Source organism: Telmatherina bonti (assembly GCF_933228915.1).
Source record: "Telmatherina bonti genome assembly, chromosome: 5".
Taxonomy (NCBI): domain Eukaryota; kingdom Metazoa; phylum Chordata; class Actinopteri; order Atheriniformes; family Telmatherinidae; genus Telmatherina; species Telmatherina bonti.
In genome coordinates, this window is record NC_136623.1 from 15,714,993 (window position 1) to 15,733,595 (window position 18,603).

General features: G+C 39.7%; 1 protein-coding gene across 1 annotated transcript; it reads left to right on the forward strand.

Annotated features, from left to right (window-relative positions):
- The first annotated feature begins 1,031 nt into the window (after window positions 1-1,031).
- Window positions 1,032-17,172, forward strand: LOC306756216 (mitogen-activated protein kinase kinase kinase 5). The gene is made up of 28 exons (XM_079240907.1): window positions 1,032-1,377; window positions 1,488-1,627; window positions 1,912-2,099; window positions 2,273-2,441; window positions 2,536-2,642; window positions 2,786-2,956; window positions 3,162-3,274; window positions 4,400-4,559; window positions 4,712-4,862; window positions 5,009-5,113; window positions 5,446-5,495; window positions 5,930-6,025; window positions 8,054-8,138; window positions 8,390-8,523; window positions 9,061-9,188; window positions 10,954-11,090; window positions 11,171-11,276; window positions 11,377-11,534; window positions 11,831-12,032; window positions 12,229-12,397; window positions 12,721-12,886; window positions 13,055-13,240; window positions 13,339-13,444; window positions 14,283-14,514; window positions 14,677-14,789; window positions 16,209-16,306; window positions 16,414-16,490; window positions 16,678-17,172. The coding sequence occupies exons 1-28, from the start codon at window positions 1,038-1,040 to the stop codon at window positions 16,772-16,774; spliced, it is 3,984 nt and encodes a 1,327-aa protein (XP_079097033.1). The 5' UTR covers window positions 1,032-1,037; the 3' UTR covers window positions 16,775-17,172.
- The last annotated feature ends 1,431 nt before the right edge of the window (window positions 17,173-18,603 follow it).

Below are 18,603 nucleotides of genomic sequence, written 5' to 3' on the forward strand. Positions count from 1 at the left end.
TAAATGGGGAAAAAAAGGTAAGTTTTATGTGCCATTTTATTTATTTATTTAGCACCTGCTAACTTTTAACACTTTAAATTACTCTGAAAGGTGGTTTAAAAAATCTAATCAGACTTCCTCTATGTGACAGTACAAGGGTAGGCAATTCCGATCGCCGAGGGCCGTAGTCTCGTAAGTGTTAAGAGTTTCTCTGCTCCAACACACCTTTCACACTATTAGACTGATGCAGAGATCAAACTGCACGTTTGCTAATTACCATTGATGAGTCAGGTGTGTTGGAGCAGGGAAACTCCCAACCAAGGCCGGATTATCCAATGGGCATCATGGGCACGGGCCCCTGGACGCATGCCCTCTTGGGGCCACGTAGGGCATACAACAGTAATTTGGACATTAAACAAAATGTACATAAGTCAGATAGTTACACCACAGTGTCTATAGGTACCACTGGCTGAGAGATGTTAGAAATGTTGTTTCAGTGTATAATTCACAATTTTGTGGTGGAGAAGGGGGCCCCCTGGAACACTCTGGGCCCAGGGGCCTGTGCACTTTTAATCCTGCCCCGCTCCCAACACTTGTTGGATTGCGGTCCTCGAGTTGCCCACGGTGGACAACTCGCCACTCAGAATTTCCCTTTATGGTATGCCTATTATATCTCTTTTTTTCATTTAATTCCATCTTCAACATATGGTACTCAATAAGAAATTGGAAATAAGAAGAAAAAGACAGAGACTTCACTATGGCGTCACACTTCGACCATTCCGGAAAAGTGGAAATGTTTTTTCCACGGCGGAGGTCATGTGAGAGTGAGGCGGTGCGGAGAAGGGGAGGAGGTTATGGGGGAGAGAGGGCGGTTCAGGCGGAGAGGAGTTGTGGGAGTGTTTGTGGATGCGTGGTGCGAGCAGAGGAGGAGGCGGCGGCGCACCTGGGGATTTACAAGAACAAGCAACAATACTGTTGCGTTTCTAAAACTCCAGTTTCCCGAACGGACGGAGGACATGCATTGAGTTGAGCTTCTGGGGGGGGGAAAAGTACAGAACATGTACACGACCGAGCGCAGGCGGATGAGCCTGCACGAGCTGAAGAGGAAGGATCCAGTGTGGGTGTCTGCTGGAAGTTTGTGGCAGGACCCTCTGGCGTTGGAGCTGAGCATCAGCAGCGGTTCGGCTAAACAAATCGTCTCTCCACGAAGTCGGACGAGAGCGGTGTCCGTAGCTTACATCGTCAACGAAGACGCGACATTGCCGCAGTCTGAGGAGAACTTGTCCCTGAAATGCCTGAAAGAAGCCTGTGCGGACGCGCACGCCGTTTTAAAAACCATTTCGGCTGAGAGAATCTCGCTGGGAACCACAGACATCCTGGATGGTTTCTACAACGCAGGCAAGTGCAGGCATGACAGTGAGACCGGAGGGAAGTTTTGAATGGCGTAGTGTTGCGCTGATTTATGCATACTCACCGAAACCCTTCTAAAAAAAAAACCTTCCCTACAGATGTTGCAGTGGTGGCGATGAGTGACACTTTCTGTCCACCGTCCCTCTTCTTCCACCTTGCAGTGAGAGAGAGTTTCAGTATGACTAACAACATCATCCTGTATTGTCACAAGCAGGACAGTGACCTACTGGCTCTCAAGGTAAAGCAAGTGAAATAAGGACATTGTTACAACCAGACCTCCTGAAAAGTCAAATTGTCTAGTCACTTAAGTGATTCTCATATCATAGAATCATTTATAATTTAATTATCATGTAAGGGTCTTAAAAGAAAGTTTGATGCAGAGGCTGCAAGACATCTGTTTACCTTGATTTGTAATGATTCAATGTTATTGCAGTTTCACAATTCCACATAAAAATATTGCACTGGCTGCAAACTGATCTAAAAGATGTGGTGTAAACAGATGCATGCTTTGTTGTCCTTCAGGAGCAGTGTGGGAGTTACACCTTTATCCCTTATGTGGTGTCGCCTCAGGGCAAAGTGTTTGCATGTGATGCCAAAATGATGACATGCATTAAGGACTTGATGCAGCCCAGTTTTCAGCTGGAGCCCCTTCTCACCCCGCTGGTGGAAAGGCTGGTGTATCTGCTGAACAACGTGCACATTCAGTCCAGGTCAGTCTCACACTAAAGGGATCTGATCACTAGTGTCATCATGTCGGTGTTAAGCACCCGTTTGCTCATCCTTTTGAAAGCCAGCATTTGTGAAGTGCTACTTCACCTGTTTGGATTATTTAAAATTGTGAAATGGTGGAATAGCTTGTCTCCTTTTGTCTCTGTGATGACAGCGAGTACTTCCGGGAGTCAATCAGGCACGAGATCCGCATGGCACGGGAGCGCTTCAGCGGGCAAGCCCTGAGTGAGGAGTTGAATCACATCCAAAAACGCTTGGATAGTGTAGATCTGCTCACCCCTGATATAGTCATGAACCTGCTACTGTCCTACAGGGACGTTCAGGTGTGTGTTTATGTGTCCACGTAAAAACTTTTTTTTTTTTTTTTAAATTTAAAACCACTTTAGTCATTATGAGCAATGTTTTTTTTTTCCTAAGGATTATGATGCCATGATCAACTTTGTGGAGACTCTGAACAACCTACCGATGTGTTTGGTTGCAAGACATCAGAATATCAAGTTTCATTATATATTTGCTTTGAACAGGTGCGTTTATGTCTGCAATTTCATTTTGGTTTGGTCAACAATGAAACGATTGTCATCTCTTCTGTTTTAGTCTCATGTTTTTTGGGGCAAAGTATAAAAAGCATGCATCATTGCAGAGCTTATTAAATTTCCTCCCTTATTAGGAGGAATAAAGCTGGAGATCGTGCCAAGGCTCTGGATGCAATTCTCCCAATTGTGGAGTCGGGAGACAAGGTGGCATCAGATGTGCTCTGCTTGTGTGGACGGATATACAAAGACATGTTCATGAGCTCGGGATTTACTGACCATCGCAGCAGAGACCAGGCCTTTTATTGGTACAGCCAGTTTGTATGTTTGTTGATGTAGTCATGCAATCCTTTCCCACAACTGTGAAAGGCAGCACATGTCTGAATTTTGCTCTGATCTTGCTAAAGAGTTACCTATTTATATGACTTAAAGCTTTATTTCTTTTATGTTATATATGTCAGGCTCCCAGTCTGATACAACTTTTTTTTATTTTTTATTTTTATTATTTTTCAGGTATGGAAAAGCCTTTGAGATGGAGCCGACTCTCCACTCGGGTATAAACAGTGTGGTCATGCTGATGGCAGCTGGACATGAGTTCGAGACTTCGATTGAGCTGCGAAAAATAGGTGTCATACGGTTAAAAACTAGCTTATTATAGCAGAAATGTTGCAATATTTCAACATCTTTAGTGGCGTAAACACATAACTGTATCGTTGTGAATCATGTTGATTTTTGTGATTTTCTGTGGCATATCACTGCAAAATAGTTGTTTTTTATTCTTGATTATTCTTTAAGAACAGGACAGCACATAAGAAAGAATAGATGAGGTTTTAGAGGATTTTTAGAGCTTATTTTGTATTATTCAAACTGTTATGACCCCCTGAGCAGTCCTGACACGGCAAGGCATCTGGCTCTGAGCTATAAGTAGCAGATCCTTTTAAGTCTTTTAAGTTTCAAGGTTGGGCCTCTGTGGCTCTGACTTGTTTTTTTTTTGTCAGTATGTCCTGCAGATGCTTGGTTACATTGAGATCAAGTGAATTTGGAGCAGAACTCAACACCTTGAACTTTTGTATTCTTTCAACCATTCCATTCTTGAGCCACTTTTTTTTTAAGGTTACAGGTTGTATTGATCTGATGAAAGACAGCACTGCCACCAGAAATTATTTCCACAATCAGCAACAGTGTTTTTGTTGGTGGGATGCATCATATTAACATGAATATAAAGGGCAGGACCAAAGGTTTCCCAGCAGAATGTTGCTTTGACGTATCACACTGTCCCTGCTGACTTGCCTTCTTCTTGTGATGCATCCTGGTGTCACGTCTTACCTTAATTTAGATAGAAAATTCCAGATTCTAATTTTGGCTGAGGCATTGCTATGTGGAGTTTGCATGTTGAACTCATTCAGGTTTGGAGAAAACTGAAGCTTTTATTTCTTTTCTTTTTTTTTTTACTTCACCAGTCAGTTGTCATAATGTTCTAGCTGACTGATGTATCTTTGCATGTTATTACTGATGTTTTGTTATAAATTGCATAGTTATAGCGTTTTGGTTTTTTTTAAAAACCCAGTACCCATTGTTCGAGTATATTTATTGACTAGAACCAGGATCGTATTTCACACATGTTTTTGAACATCACAGTTGTCATACAAGCACACAGACACAATTTTTAAATGGTTATTTAGCTGTACGCTGGTCCAGCTGCTTGTAACTTGATGAGCTGTTTTTCTCTGTGTTATTACATCCATATCTAGGTGTGACCTTAAATGCACTGCTTGGTAGAAAAGGTAGTTTGGAGAAGATGAAGGACTACTGGGATGTCGGTTTTTATCTCGGAGCAAACATCCTCGCTAACGAGAACAGAAAAGTAATCGAAGCCTCCGAGAAGCTCTACAGACTCAAAGCCCCTGTTTGGTGAGACTTGAACCTTTTCTCCGTTAGAGGCAGATTGTGCATTTAATGATTTTTACGCTTTTTAATCCCGTTGATGAGAAAGCATTTGGAGAAAATACAGATTTATTTCATATTTTTTCCATTTGGACAAACCATTTTTGCGTTTGCCTCAGGTTCCTGGCATCCATCATGGAGACGTACATCTTGTACCGTCAATTTGTCAAAACGCCTGAGGTGAGATCTCCTAAACAAGAAACGGTGAACTTCTGGATGGAGCTTCTTCTGCAGACCTGCAAACCCAGCGTCTCAACAGACTACTGCCCAGTAAGAGGACACAGATCACTTAAGAGTAACCATGACAACATAAACGCAAGAGTTTAATTTTCTCTAGAAACTGCAGACATGTAGTTTGTCCTGGCATGTATAATCCTGCCAGTGAAGGAGCTTTACATTTTGGATTTGTGTTTCAGGTGCTCATTCTTGAGCCCAGTAAAGTCTTCCAACCAGCTATTGTGAGCGTGAGTGAAGAGGATGAAAGTCGCACTGTTGAGTTGAGACATGTCACACCTTTAAAGGTATGTCAGCCCTTTTCCTTCCTTCTCACCCGCTGCAGGAGTTGCACTCCTATTGTATTTGAACCCTTCTGATATACCATGTATATATAGCAATATATTACATAATCAATAGGAACTCGTTTATGGCTTAGTAAATGTTTGAACAGGTCAGTGCGTGGGCGTGCTCTTTTGGAGTAGGTGTGTGTGTGTGTGTAAAAATGGCTTTCCTCTGCCACAAATGTGCTCGTATGCAAATAGAAACTGGTTTGTTACATGTGTTGCAGTGCATATTAAAGTTAAATGCAGTTAAATGTCTTAAACTCAGGATTGTTGCTTTTTATCTGATTCTGCAGAAAGGCTTAAACCAGTGGACTTTTCCGGCTTCTGCAATTCGGGGTGTGAGGTAAAGAGGAGTGCAAACTTCTCTCAGCTGTGGGTGTGTTTCAGCCCATAGGAAAGCCAAAAGACCCAAAACATGAGGGTTATCTTCAAACCCTTCGGATTTCTGTTCTGTCAAAACAGTTTCAGCTTTTTCTTCTTTGTTAGTTTAGGTTTTTTCTTTTTTTTCTTTTGTTTGTTTACTCCCCTGGAGTTATTGATCAGCAATTCCGTGTACTTTAACCGTGTCTTGTCTGCCATTTTGGCCTTTTGTAGAAAATAAGTAAAACTGCCACCTACTAAGCTGCTCAGAAACGCTAAATACTGATTTTTAGTATCAGCATTCAGATCAAACTTTAGCTTTTTGTAGTCTTTTGTGTACTTCAGAAATCAGTTTGCATATTTTTCATTTCAACAAATGACCTGGATCTGTCTGTGTTTCATTTATTTTCCCCAAAGTGCTACGAAGATTGAAGAGAGGAGCTGCTTCCTGTATGTCCACTACAACTCGGACGACTTCCAGCTTTGCTTCCCCTCTGAGATCCACTGTAAGGGGTAAGTGACTAACAGATGTGCAGAAATACAACAGGCAGCGTGTGTGTGTGTGTGTGTGTGTGTGTGTGTGTGTGTGTGTGTGTGTGTGTGTGTGTGTGTGTGTGTGTGTGTGTGTGTGTGTGTGTGTGTGATTGAGTGTAAAGCAAGGTCAATGAGTTGCGTGCTGATCAACTGATTGACTGGGTGGATAAAAATAAGCTGTCAGTTTACAAGTGGTTGAAGTTAGACAGTTTTCAGACTGAGTGTTGTCAATGATATAAAGAGAATAGTTATGAAATTTTAAGTCATACTTCCTTTCATGCCCTCCAGAAAAATCCCCTTAAAACAGATCCTTTGTTTCTTCAAAGCAGTCTATCGCCACAGTAAGGTTTAGTTCTTATAAATACATCATACCATCTACTAAGCAAAGTTGAATTTGAACTTCCTCCTTAAAAAAATCTGTAAAACTGAGATTTCTTGCAGTTGCAAACTGAGAAACTAAAACTATTGTTGGAAGTTGCATCTGCTGGTTTTTAAAAGGCCGTACTGTGGGTGGTTTTTTAATGTAGTTTCTACATCTGTAGAGTTGCAACGTCCAAAGAATACACCAAGCATTATTCTCCCCAAGAGAAAAGTAGAACTCATCACTGTTATGCATACAGATGCTTATTTTTATTTGCTTGCTTTTATTTAACTGCTATTTTATCAGGCAAAACATTTGGAGCAGAATAGGAGGGGAGATGAAGAAAAAAAAAAAATCAGCAGCACAATCTCCAATTCATATATTTTAAAAGTTTCCTGAGCACCACTTCCTAAACTGGAAGAACAGAGATCAGAGCACAGTGGCTTCGATGTGAACTGGGGAACATCAAGTCACATTATCCTGCTCCAGTTACAGTACCTAAATTAAATATAAAAGCCCTAAATGAACATAAAAGAGGCTTTTAAAGACTACAAGTATAAAACAGATGGATACCAAGAACCATGTAGGCTGTGTGTGCTTGTACAACTGCACCTCATCGGTGCCAGCAGATAGGTGAGAAGGCATACTGTGCTTTTTTTGTTTACAAAAAGGAAAATGTTTGAATAATCTTTGGATAGGACTGAAAAAAAGGCAGAAACCATAAGGCCATTAGGAAATTAGTTATGTTAGGTAGTTAGGTAATAAATTAGATCAGAAGTTGGGTCATTTTCTCAAACTCTTTACAAACAAGTTTGTTTTTGCAGAAGCTGAAGCCTTTCCTAGTTTTATTTTTGTCTTTCTGTTTTTCATATATATGCTCTTTTCGAATAATTTTTTTGGGCTCTAGTGGGTTTTACCTGACTGCTTGACAGGAAAGCAATGACATCCAGCACAGGAGTCCATGCTGGGATTCAAACCCAAACCGGTAGCTGTACTATAGCCTCCGTATGTGAGATGCCTGCTCATCTGCCGATCCACTTTTTGAGAGTTCTGATCCAATACAGATATCTGACATTTGAATATCTGCAGACACCGACATTTACCAATACCAAATCTGTTTATGTGAACATTATTGTGACTATGGTTATTAATGCTGTTATAACTGTGTAAGATTTCATTAGGTTGTAAAAAAATTACCCATCCTTTCTGAAGTTACCTCACCAATAAAAATATATTTACATTACAGATCTAACAATTTCAACAAGTTTTATTTTGATTTGACACATTTTATCTAAATACAACTATAAATGTGTGGTCTTGAAACAAAGATCTAGCTTTTAATGAAACAACAAATGTTACATTTTAACATTCAAGGCATTTATTTCTTTTAAAACATGTCCAAAGCATGTCATCAAACACATCTACACTAGCTTGACTAGTGTGGTATCGGTTGTGGTATTGGTACACTTTGATTAATACCAAGTACGAGTACACACCAGTACACACGCTGGCATTGATATTGGTGCATCCTTAAAAGAAATATTGGTATCAATTCAATATCTGTCATTTATGGCTGATGTTTTCTGTGGTTGTATTAAGAGAAATCCTGACCAGCTTGAAATTATCTGTCAATGTTTTCTCACCAGTTTCTGCGAGCTGGTGAACTCTCTGCTGCAGCAGTCTGAAGGCCCCACTCAGGACCCAGAACATCCAACTGAGGGAATACTAGAGGTCAGTCATGGGCCTTCATTCCTGTGTGCCCTAATTTTAGGCTTCTTTTGCCTTAAAAGTCAGAAAAAATCCCAGTCCCTTGGGAAACAGAGTCCTTCCCAAAACAGAGTGCAGCCTTTTCCAAATAATTTACTATTTTGATAAATACATAACTCACATTTTCATGTCAGGATTGCATATAAAATTCCTCTTCATTTTAAATGTTCTTGTCACTGCAGCTTTATTTAAGCTGTCCTTATCTCATCCTGCAGTACATCTATGAGACCAATGAGAATGGCGACAAGGTGGTTCTTGGGAAAGGGACGTATGGTGTTGTGTATGCTGGAAGGGACCTGAGCAACCAAGTTCGTATTGCCATCAAGGAGATCCCCGAGAAGGACAGCACGTACGAGAAACACTCACAATTAAAAGTCTTTAACCTGCATTATCCCTAGTGGGTAAGGACTTGGCAGCAGTGACAGTCACCAGTATGGTCAGATACACATCGCTGTCTACAAATCCTAGGGTAGATGGAGGGGTGTTGTGACTTTTTCTTTTTTCCCAACTTGTTTTTGAAGTTTTCTAATACATTTTTACCATACCGTTTTCATTTCTAAAGCACTGTATAAACAACAAACAGCTGACCAAAGTGCTGTACAGAAACAGCCAGTGAATAAAAACAGCATAAGAAAATAAAATAATAATAAAATGGTAAAATAAAGAGATACATAATGAAGAGATACATAAAAAAAAGAACAGTTAAAAATACATACAAGGACTCAAATAAATAAATGTCAGATTAATCAAATTTTAAATACTCTTGAATGTAATTTGTTATATTCACTGTATTTTATGTCTATTCTTTTTTTTTTTTTTCCCCAACACTCTTCATATGTTGCACATAACTGTTACAGTAGTTGAAGTTTTTCTTATCGTCTCCCAGGTACTCCCAGCCGCTTCATGAGGAGATAGCGCTGCACAAGAGACTTAAACACCGGAACATTGTTCAGTATCTGGGCTCCGTCAGCCAAGATGGCTTCATCAAAATTTTCATGGAAGAAGTGCCAGGAGGTACCACCCCTAAAATTTCATCTTTTGACACTCTTTGTTGGCAGTAACAGCAGGTCCCATATGGAATTCTGTTGCTTGAGAAAGAAGCCACACCTTGTTTTTTTGGAAATTCCAGGGCATAACAAAGCCCTGCCACTGCTTTCAGCTCCACATTTCCCTTTCTTACTGTGTGGCTTTGTAACAGGATGATTGCTTTCATAAGCCTTGAGAACAATGTTCTTATGCGTGCTAGAAATCCTTAATTTATATTAGACTGTTATTATAGGGTCTCCAAGGACTGAGAAGTGTTTGAATTTGATATGCAGTATTTGGATCACTTTAAACTAATTGGAATGCTTTCTTGATAAATTCTATAGTTTTTTGTTCACATGAAGAAACGGCATAGAAGCTGATTGTTTTGCTTCCAGCAACAGAGCTGTTTCTGTGTTGGTGTGGTGGAGTCGTAGTCAGTAGAATAACTTCCAGATTTGCCTCCCTGCTATCTTGTGCCATTTTTGCACTGTTTGTTCAGGGAGATAAAATGACTTTTTACACCAACTGGCATTTTTAGTTTCAAAGAGCATTCACTGATTACAATCTTTTTCACCATTGTGTTTTTTCAAGCATTTGAGATGAGCATTAGGCAGAAAAATGGATGATGGTTTTAGTGGCTTGATGTTATGGGAAAGGCATTCATGTTGGATCAGATTAATCTGTTTTGGTTTGTGAAAATTTAATATGTGAAGCAGATGGTCTGTCCTATTCAAACTCAAACGTTCATTTCACATTTTTAATGACTAAAATTAAAGTAAATGAAACGGGGTAGGCTGGTTAAATTGGACACTAAGTTTCCATTAAAGCACCAGTATTGAACTTGGCCAGATTTTCACACTTTGGCGCCCTCTAACGAAGGCTAATTTGCCATCCGTCTTGCATCCTCTGTCTTCTCTGAGCTCTCACCAGCCAGTAAAAGTCAGTCTCACATTGACTCTTGCCTTATATGTTGCTCTGTCACATTGTTATGTTTGTTGCTGTGAGGGTGTTAATGTCTTGTGTTCTGGCTGTTGCCATGTGATACTGTGCAGTACAGGGAAATCAAGCTGAAACATGAGACTCAGGGTTGGAAAAAAAAAAAAAGCAAGAGACAGTTTCTTAGTTTTGGAATGCTGCAGGGCAATGATGGCTGCAGGATCAAAATGAGTCAGAAGTATGTTGTTTTTAGGTCAAAATCTTGTGCAGTATTACTTTAAAGTCTGGATTTAGTCACACTACCACAATAATTTGATTATTTCTAACATCATTTAACTCAGTGATTATGAGGATTTTGCTTGTATTTTAGTTTAGTAGTAATGTTGTTGTTTTTAAGATGGGTTTTAGAACATTTTTGTCATCCTGGAAAAAAAAGACTAAACCTCATTGTGGTTCTTTACAGCATAATAACACTGGATTTCATGTAATAATGAAGTGAATTGCCATCTCAACTATGTGTTTCAGTTCATGCAATTATTAGCTTCAAATAACGCTGTGAGGAAGTCATGTGTTCAGATGAGCTAGTGCACATGTGATTACGCAACATCTTCAGGGATGAGCTTTTAAGCATTGGGTGGTTCCAATGAAACAGTCAAAGAAAATGATATCTTTTCCAGAAAAGGAAAATACATTAAGCAAGTCTATTTGTGTCTCTGCCTTCTGGATTCTACCCAGAAGAGTTTTTATTGGAAGGGGAAAAAAAACTATTTTTGTAGGAATGAATCAACTTAGGAAAGTCTACATTCTTGCTTCTTAGGAAGTTTGTCATCGTTGCTGCGCTCCAAATGGGGTCCTCTGAAAGACAATGAAGCCACAATAACTTTCTACACCAAACAGATCCTCGAAGGGCTAAAATACCTTCATGATAATCAAATAGTTCACAGAGACATAAAGGTGAGCAGAGCCGTCTTTGCTACTTTTTTAAACCACGTTTGTGATATATGGTAGTAGTGTGTGTTTCATCTCTGCTTCAGGGTGACAATGTGCTGATCAACACCTACAGTGGAGTGTTGAAGATCTCTGACTTTGGAACATCTAAGAGGTTAGCTGGGATTAACCCCTGTACTGAGACATTCACCGGTGAGACTCCCTACTGTGCTTACATTATAAGGATACATTTTACTATTTAAAATGGATCAAACTGTTGCATTTAGTGATTGTTGCAACACATTTCCATTAGGAACTCTTCAGTACATGGCTCCAGAGATTATAGACCAAGGACCTCGAGGTTATGGGAAGCCGGCAGATATCTGGTCCCTGGGGTGCACTATCATAGAAATGGCAACAGGCAAGACACCATTTCATGAGCTGGGAAGTCCTCAGGCTGCCATGTTCAAGGTACTAAGTTGCTGGTAATGATGTCTCTGTTCATATATGGCTATGATTGCAAAAAATTCTCATGGTTATTGATAAATTGCACCAGAAAACAACCGAAAATCTGGCCATGGTTAGACTGTAACAATATTTCTTTTAGTGTCATGCAACAAGTAGCTATCGTTAGAACCTAGATAATACTATATACAACTTAGAATCTTTTAATAGTACTCACATAAATCATCAGCACAGCCACAGTCAGAATCACCAACTGCATGGAAAAACTATTAAAGATCTGTCACGTTTTTTTTCCCTTCAAGGTGGGCATGTTTAAAATCCACCCCATGGTTCCAGAGTGTATGTCCGATGAGGCCAAGGGCTTCATCATGAAATGTTTCGTTCCAAACCCAGACGACCGAGCCACAGCTGCAAAGCTACTGATGGACGCCTTCCTCAGGTCTTCCCCCAAAAAGAAGGCTAAAGCCCCACGGGAATCAGAACCTAGAGATTCAGCTAATTCTGGTAATGATTTTTCAGTTTACGCTTCTCCCTTCTTTGCATCATGATCACATTGTCTTTACCACATCTGCTTTGTTCACCCAGTCTGTTGTCATAAATATTTCGTGTAAACTTGTTAACATGCTTGCTGTGACAGCTGTGTGCGTGCCGGAAATGGAAGAATGCCTCTAAAACACAATGTCTCTCCGCGCTTTTTCAGCTGACTATCATCGTAGTATGTCTGTGCCTATCTCCATCCTTGTGGAGGACACCAATTCATACTCAAGCTCAGTTGACCTGTCTTATTCTCTGGACCTGAGAAGTTGCCAGTCTGCACTGAGGGCAGATGAAATCTCAGAAAGCCCATCCACCACCAGTAGCTTCCTGTCGTGAGTGAGATTAGTGTTCAGTGTTGAGCCACATCAGTGTCGTTCCACACGGTTTTTACTTTGACAGATGAGTGAAGTTGTAACCAGTCCTTGTAAAGAAAGGGTGCAATGTTACTACACCAAATACCACAGCTGATATTAGTAACTAACTTGCATTAGAAATAACTGCAGAACCCACATTAACTGATAACTTATGTGTTCATTTCCTCATCATATGTTTTTTTTTTCTTTTTTTTTTTTTTCCGGAACATTTCCTGCTTGCTTTTGCATCTGAATTTGGAGTTTCTGATTGAACTGTGTCTTTATCACCTCCTGCTGTGTAGAATACCAGATGACTCCGCGTCAGACATGAGCAGTCCAGCTTCAACAGAGGAGAATATGGGTCTCTTTATGCTGCGAAAGGATAGTGAAAGGAGGGCAACACTGCACCGAGTTCTCACTGACTACATCAGTCATGTTGTTTCCAATTTACAGACCTCTTTGCCCCAGGTGGGTGAGGAAGGATAAGTTGCACCAGCAGGTCACAACACAGAACTGAAAACTGTTAACTGAGTAGTTTCCTGTAAGGCACATTTTAGACCTTCCATTCCTTTTCAAAAGCCTGTGAATTAGAACAACAATATTGCATCTCAATGAATGTCTCTTCTCCTTTTAAAGAATGATGAGGGGTCATTGCTTAGTGCAGAGCACATCACCACACTCATTACCTGCCTGAGGGACAACATTCGCTCTCCAGACAGAAAGCAGCTGACCGACAACCTGCTGGAGCTTCGTTCGACCCTCTTTGCATTCAGAATACCTTTGACCAGCCTACACACTGTGCTCTTTAACTTTCAAGATGCTGTAAGTCACTTAAGAATGAGGAGTTTTATTGTGATTAAACGTCTGCATGTGAACCCACTTCCTTACATTCTCATTCAACCATTTATTCCTCTACGTAGGTGAATAAGGTGCTGAGGCAACAACAGGTGAAGCCTCACTGGATGTTTGCTCTGGATAACCTGCTAAGACAAGCTGTACAGGAGGCCATAACTGTCCTCCTACCAGGTGGAGCTGCCATTTACTCATTCATACGTGTACATTTAGACACATAAAGTCAGGATTGGATGAAGTTGACATCGGGAATCAGAATGAGGAGGAAAGATGATTTTGGTGACTTTGGTCTGACATGGAGGTTGGCAACAGATGAGCTAATTTGAGTTTATTACAGAAACTACAAATAATCTAGGATTTTCATTCAAAAAAGAAAAAGCACACAGTGTGCAACAGTCTTGGATAAAAATGCCTTGCTAGTGGCCGGATTGAAACTTAAACAATCCCTTGATACAAGCAAGATATGAACCAAGCAAAACTCAGATGGGCTGAAATAAGTTGTTCTGACAGACTTCTCCTGTATTATTCAAACGTTAGGGGCGCAGTCTTGTGTGAATGACATGGTAGTTTGGTTCCTTCTTACACTGTCTTTACAACAGAGGTCGCTTGTGGTGAAACAATGTGCTGGATATTTTTCAGCACAACTTTTAGCCCTTTGGCATCACTGAACATCTTCTCAGTCTGCCTGTCCGTCTTGTTATGAATTGTCATAAACTGGGGGATTTTCAGAAAAGGTTTTCCATGTTCAAGTGGTTTTCACCAGCCAGGAGATCTCCACCAAGCAGAAAACTATAACTATTTATGGCAGAGCAAGAGAAATACATGATTGTGTTACCATGGTGTCAACATGGACTAAAATATCTCAATGTTTTTGGTACGATAAAGAATTACAGCAGTTCTGAAGCCAATAGGCTCTCCAGCCTCCAGCCTTTCATTTACTTTTTTTTTGTTGTTGTTTGCTTGTTTATTGGGTGTTCCTCTGATCCCGCTGTCACCTCTCATGCTGTCTCAGAGCTGAAACTCCAGCTACAGTCCTCTTTTGAGATTGAAGACAGCACCCCAGAGAAGCATCCTGCGGATCCAGACTCTCCTGTAGTTCTTGTCCCTGGCCAGCCAGAGGCGCCAGCAGACTCATTCACGAATGGGATTGTACCTACAGTCACGCTTAACCCTCCAGCTGATAACCATAACACCAGCTGTCCTCTTAATGAGAAGCTGAGCGACCTGCAAAAAGAAACAAGGAGGTAAGTTGTCTTTAGTTGTCTACTTTCCATTCATGTAAAGAAGTTTTATTTTTGCAGCTATCTAACCTGACATTGTCAAGTAGTAGTCCTCTTTGGCAGAAAATGAGTATTTCTACATAAGTTTCCTTATTTTCTGCTGAGTGGTGATGTCTGTTGTCTCAGACTGCTGAGTCAGCTGTGTGAGAAGGAGCAAGAATACCAGGAGCTGTTGAAGAACTCTGTCCAGAGAAAACAGGAACAGATAGACGCACTGAGGAAAACAACTGCTGATGAAGGTAAAGTGCTTTTTTTTTCTTCTTTTAAACCACAAAAACATGTCTAATCTGGATTTTAGTAGCTGAACTTATTTTGTTTTATGTCAATAAAAGCTGTGCAATGTCCACCTGTACTTAAGTCTTATTATAGGATTTGTGGTATTAACTGAGGCAAGTCATGACAATCCTTGTCTAATGTTTTCATGGAAAGTAGAGCTGCATTCAGTAGGAATGCCTGGGAATATCCCATCCTAGGTTATGAAAATTAAAATAAAAACTCTTGTGTTGTTTATTGGATTGGATGATTAAAGTCTGAAGACACAAGGCAAATTGGAAGCTTAAAAAAGGTCTCAACACCTGGGATACCAGGGCCTTAAAGCAGGAGTCTATAGATAAATAAGCCGTTAGGCACTAGCACAGAGGATTTGGCAAATTTTCATGGCCATAATCCACATTTTTAATGCTGCTGCTCATACTACAAATGCATTTTGTTCACCCATCACACCATTTAAAAGGAAAATAAATACTTTGTATGAAATTTGTTAAGAACCATTGTTCCACAAGAAGTGCTTGACCAAATACAAATTTCCTTAGTTTTAGTGCCAAGTTGATTTTTTGGGGGAAAAAAAATATAAATAAAATGTGTGTGTGTGTGTGTGTGTGTGTGTGTGTGTGTATGTGTGTATATATATATATATATATGTATATATATATATGTATGTATATATATATATATATATATATATATATATATATATATATATATATATATATATATATATATATATATATATATATATATATTTGTTTGTAGTCATACAGTAACAAAAAAACAAAAAAAACATTTGATGATAATATATTGTTAAATGCCCACCAAGTATCTCATGACTGGTTAAACTGGACTAATCAGACCTGAAATAATTTTTGTTTAATTTCGACCCATGCAGGGATTTGTCAAATGTCAGGAAATATAAGTCATTATAATACAATTCCACCAAATGCTTTTTTTTTTTTTTATTAAAGAATAGTTCTGTTGAGTAGAACTGAAAATGTTTTCCAGTATTCTTGGGAGCAAGGCATTCTCCAAGACCTCAGTGTGGAGTCTCAACAAGCAACACAAGCTGCAGCAAGAACAGTATTACATCAAAGGGCCAAGTGATTATGATAAGCGTTTCATCACACAAGTCAGTCAATCAGCCCTTACCACGCCTCACTTTCAGACTTATTTCTGCTCGACTGGTTTGAGGCGTTGGCTGTGAGCTCAGCAGTTTCTATGCTCAAACTTGCTTTGTGTCTTTGAGTAATGATTATATAGCCTGGTAGCGGAAACATGGCAGATGTTTTCATTGTGTGCAACACTGGCATAATTTAATAGTGCATGATTGTAATTTGTGTCAAGGCCAGATGGAACCTATTGGTTGTTTGACATCTGTATTATAGATGGCGAGTTGACCTCTAAGAACAACTCTAATCCGGAGACGAGAGCTTTGGTTCGCTGGCTGAAGTCCATCCCTGTGGATCAAGACACGATAGATAAAGTAAACTCAACTTAAGCTCAACCTTGTCATTTTTTTTTCTTCTGAGGTTGCTTAGAGTTAGCCATGTTCTTTCTGTTAACCCATACCTGTGTAATCCTGATTTGTAGTTGCTTTCTCATGAGTTCACCTTGGACTCCCTCCTCTCCATGGCCTCTAGGGACGACTTGATGTACTGTGGATTAAGGTGAGCTGCCGCTGCACATCACCTTAACGATGTCTGTCCATGCAGAAGCAGGAACGCATAACCCTGTGAAGGGGACAGTCTACATCTTTAGTCTATGTTGCATCAAAAAGTCCCATTGCTCTTTAAGATTATTTGTTTATAACATCTTGTTTAGATGTTCAAACATTTTCACAATCTGCTGTTTCAGAGGCGGCATGCTGTGTCGAGTCTGGTCAGCCATCACAGCTCGCAGGAAAACGCATCTCATGACACACAGTGAGGACTGTGAGGACACTCTTCTCTAACGACTGCTGATAACATGCATGAAAGGACATGTTTATTGACAGGCTGGTCCTGTGTGATCTGGAGGGATGGAGGAGCTGATTTTAAGCAGGATAAGTTTTTGTTTTAACTGTGAATAACTTCTTTTCTACTGACAACAACTTCCAGTTTATGTGCCTTTTAAGGTAGAATCCAGTAATCTAAACATGTATTTCATGTCTCACAAGCAGTTTTATTTTTCACTTTTCTCAGGACTTTGGAAAATGGGATTTAATTCTTAAAAATGTGCCTAGAGGAGTATTTATTAGTTGATAAATAACTTCCAGTGATGATGTTTACTGTTCTTTATAGAAAGTTATTATGGATGTTTTAAGATAAATAACTTTCTGTTTGTCTGGAAAAAAAAGTTTTTTCTTTGCCTTCCTATACACCATGTCAAAAGTCTTTTAAATAAAAAACATTTTATCTCGGGTTGATTCGTGATCTGTATGAGGCCATTTGTTTTCAACAGGGAGGTTTTTTTTTTGAGGGAGTGACGAATGGAAGAAGTGATGAGGTAGTGAGCAGTCTTTAAATTCCACATGAGCTTCTTCATCTGTTTTCGTAATGTTGACATTTCCTTAGAAACAGTGACATGAACTTTTGTGTGTAAAGTGTGTGAGGGCTGAGTACAGTATGTCTGTGGGAGTGTTTTCTGATGAATCATTTTCAAATCCCCCTGCAGTTCAACACATGAATTATAAAATTAAGCACTGGATTTCAAATATTGGGTGGCAGTGACATTAAGAAGAGGAAAAAGAGTTCCTCTTTCCAAATATATATATATATTACTATATATTTATATATATATATATATATATATATATATATATATATATATATGGAAATATATATATATATATATATATATAATGTATATGGAAATATATATATGTATATATATATATATATGTATATATATATATATATATGTGTATATGTATATGGAAATATATATATATGTATATATATATATATATATATATATATATACATATATGCATATATATATATATATATATATACACACAAAAAGTTAGGGATATTTGGCTTTCAGGTGAAATGTTCATGCTACAGTGATATATCATAAAAGTAAGACATTTAAGTAGAAGGATGCACTACTGATTTCCTCATCTCAAAAAATTCATTCAACACAAAAGGTAACAACAATGGTAGTTACACCACAACAAAAAATTTGAACGTCTCAATATCTCGTCATGTGCCCTTGAGCATCAATTACAGCTTGTCAACGACGTCTCATGCTGTTCACAAGGCAACTTATTGCCTGCTGAGGCATGGCATCCCACTCTTCTTGAAGGGCAGCCCTCAGGTCATTGAGGTTCTGGGGTGCAGGGTCTCGAGCCTCTACACAACGGCTCAGCTGATCCCACAGGTTTTCAATGGGATTCAGGTCTGGAGAGTGTGCAGGCCATTCCATTTGAGGTACACCAGTCTCCAACAGCCGTTCCCTGATGATGCGGCCTCGATGAGCAGGAGCATTGTCGTCCATGAAGATGAAATTAGGCCTGTGCTGTTCATGTAGGGGCACAATCACTGGATTAATGATGTTATTCAGGTAGTATGGGCTTGTCACTGTACCATTCACAAAGTGTAGGGCAGTTCTGTACCAAGTGGACACCCCTGCCCACACTGTAACACCGCCACCACCAAAAACTGGCCTGGTGACAACAGTGGCTGATGCATAGCGCTCTCCCTGACGTCTCCAACATCGTTGCCGGCCATCATTTCTGCTCAGTGTGAATCGACTTCCATCAGAGAACAGCACTGAGGCCCACTGGTTCCTGGCCCATGC

What these genes read in the sequence shown, in the direction of transcription:
- LOC306756216 (XM_079240907.1), top strand. Translation starts at nt 1,038, where the DNA reads ATGTACACGACCGAGCGCAGGCGGATGAGCCTGCACGAGCTGAAGAGG. An exon ending in TGTCCTACAGGGACGTTCAG is followed by an intron (nt 2,442 to 2,535) that starts GTGTGTGTTTAT and finishes TTTTTTCCTAAG; the next exon opens with GATTATGATGCCATGATCAA. An exon ending in ACCACCAGTAGCTTCCTGTC is followed by an intron (nt 12,398 to 12,720) that starts GTGAGTGAGATT and finishes CCTGCTGTGTAG; the next exon opens with AATACCAGATGACTCCGCGT.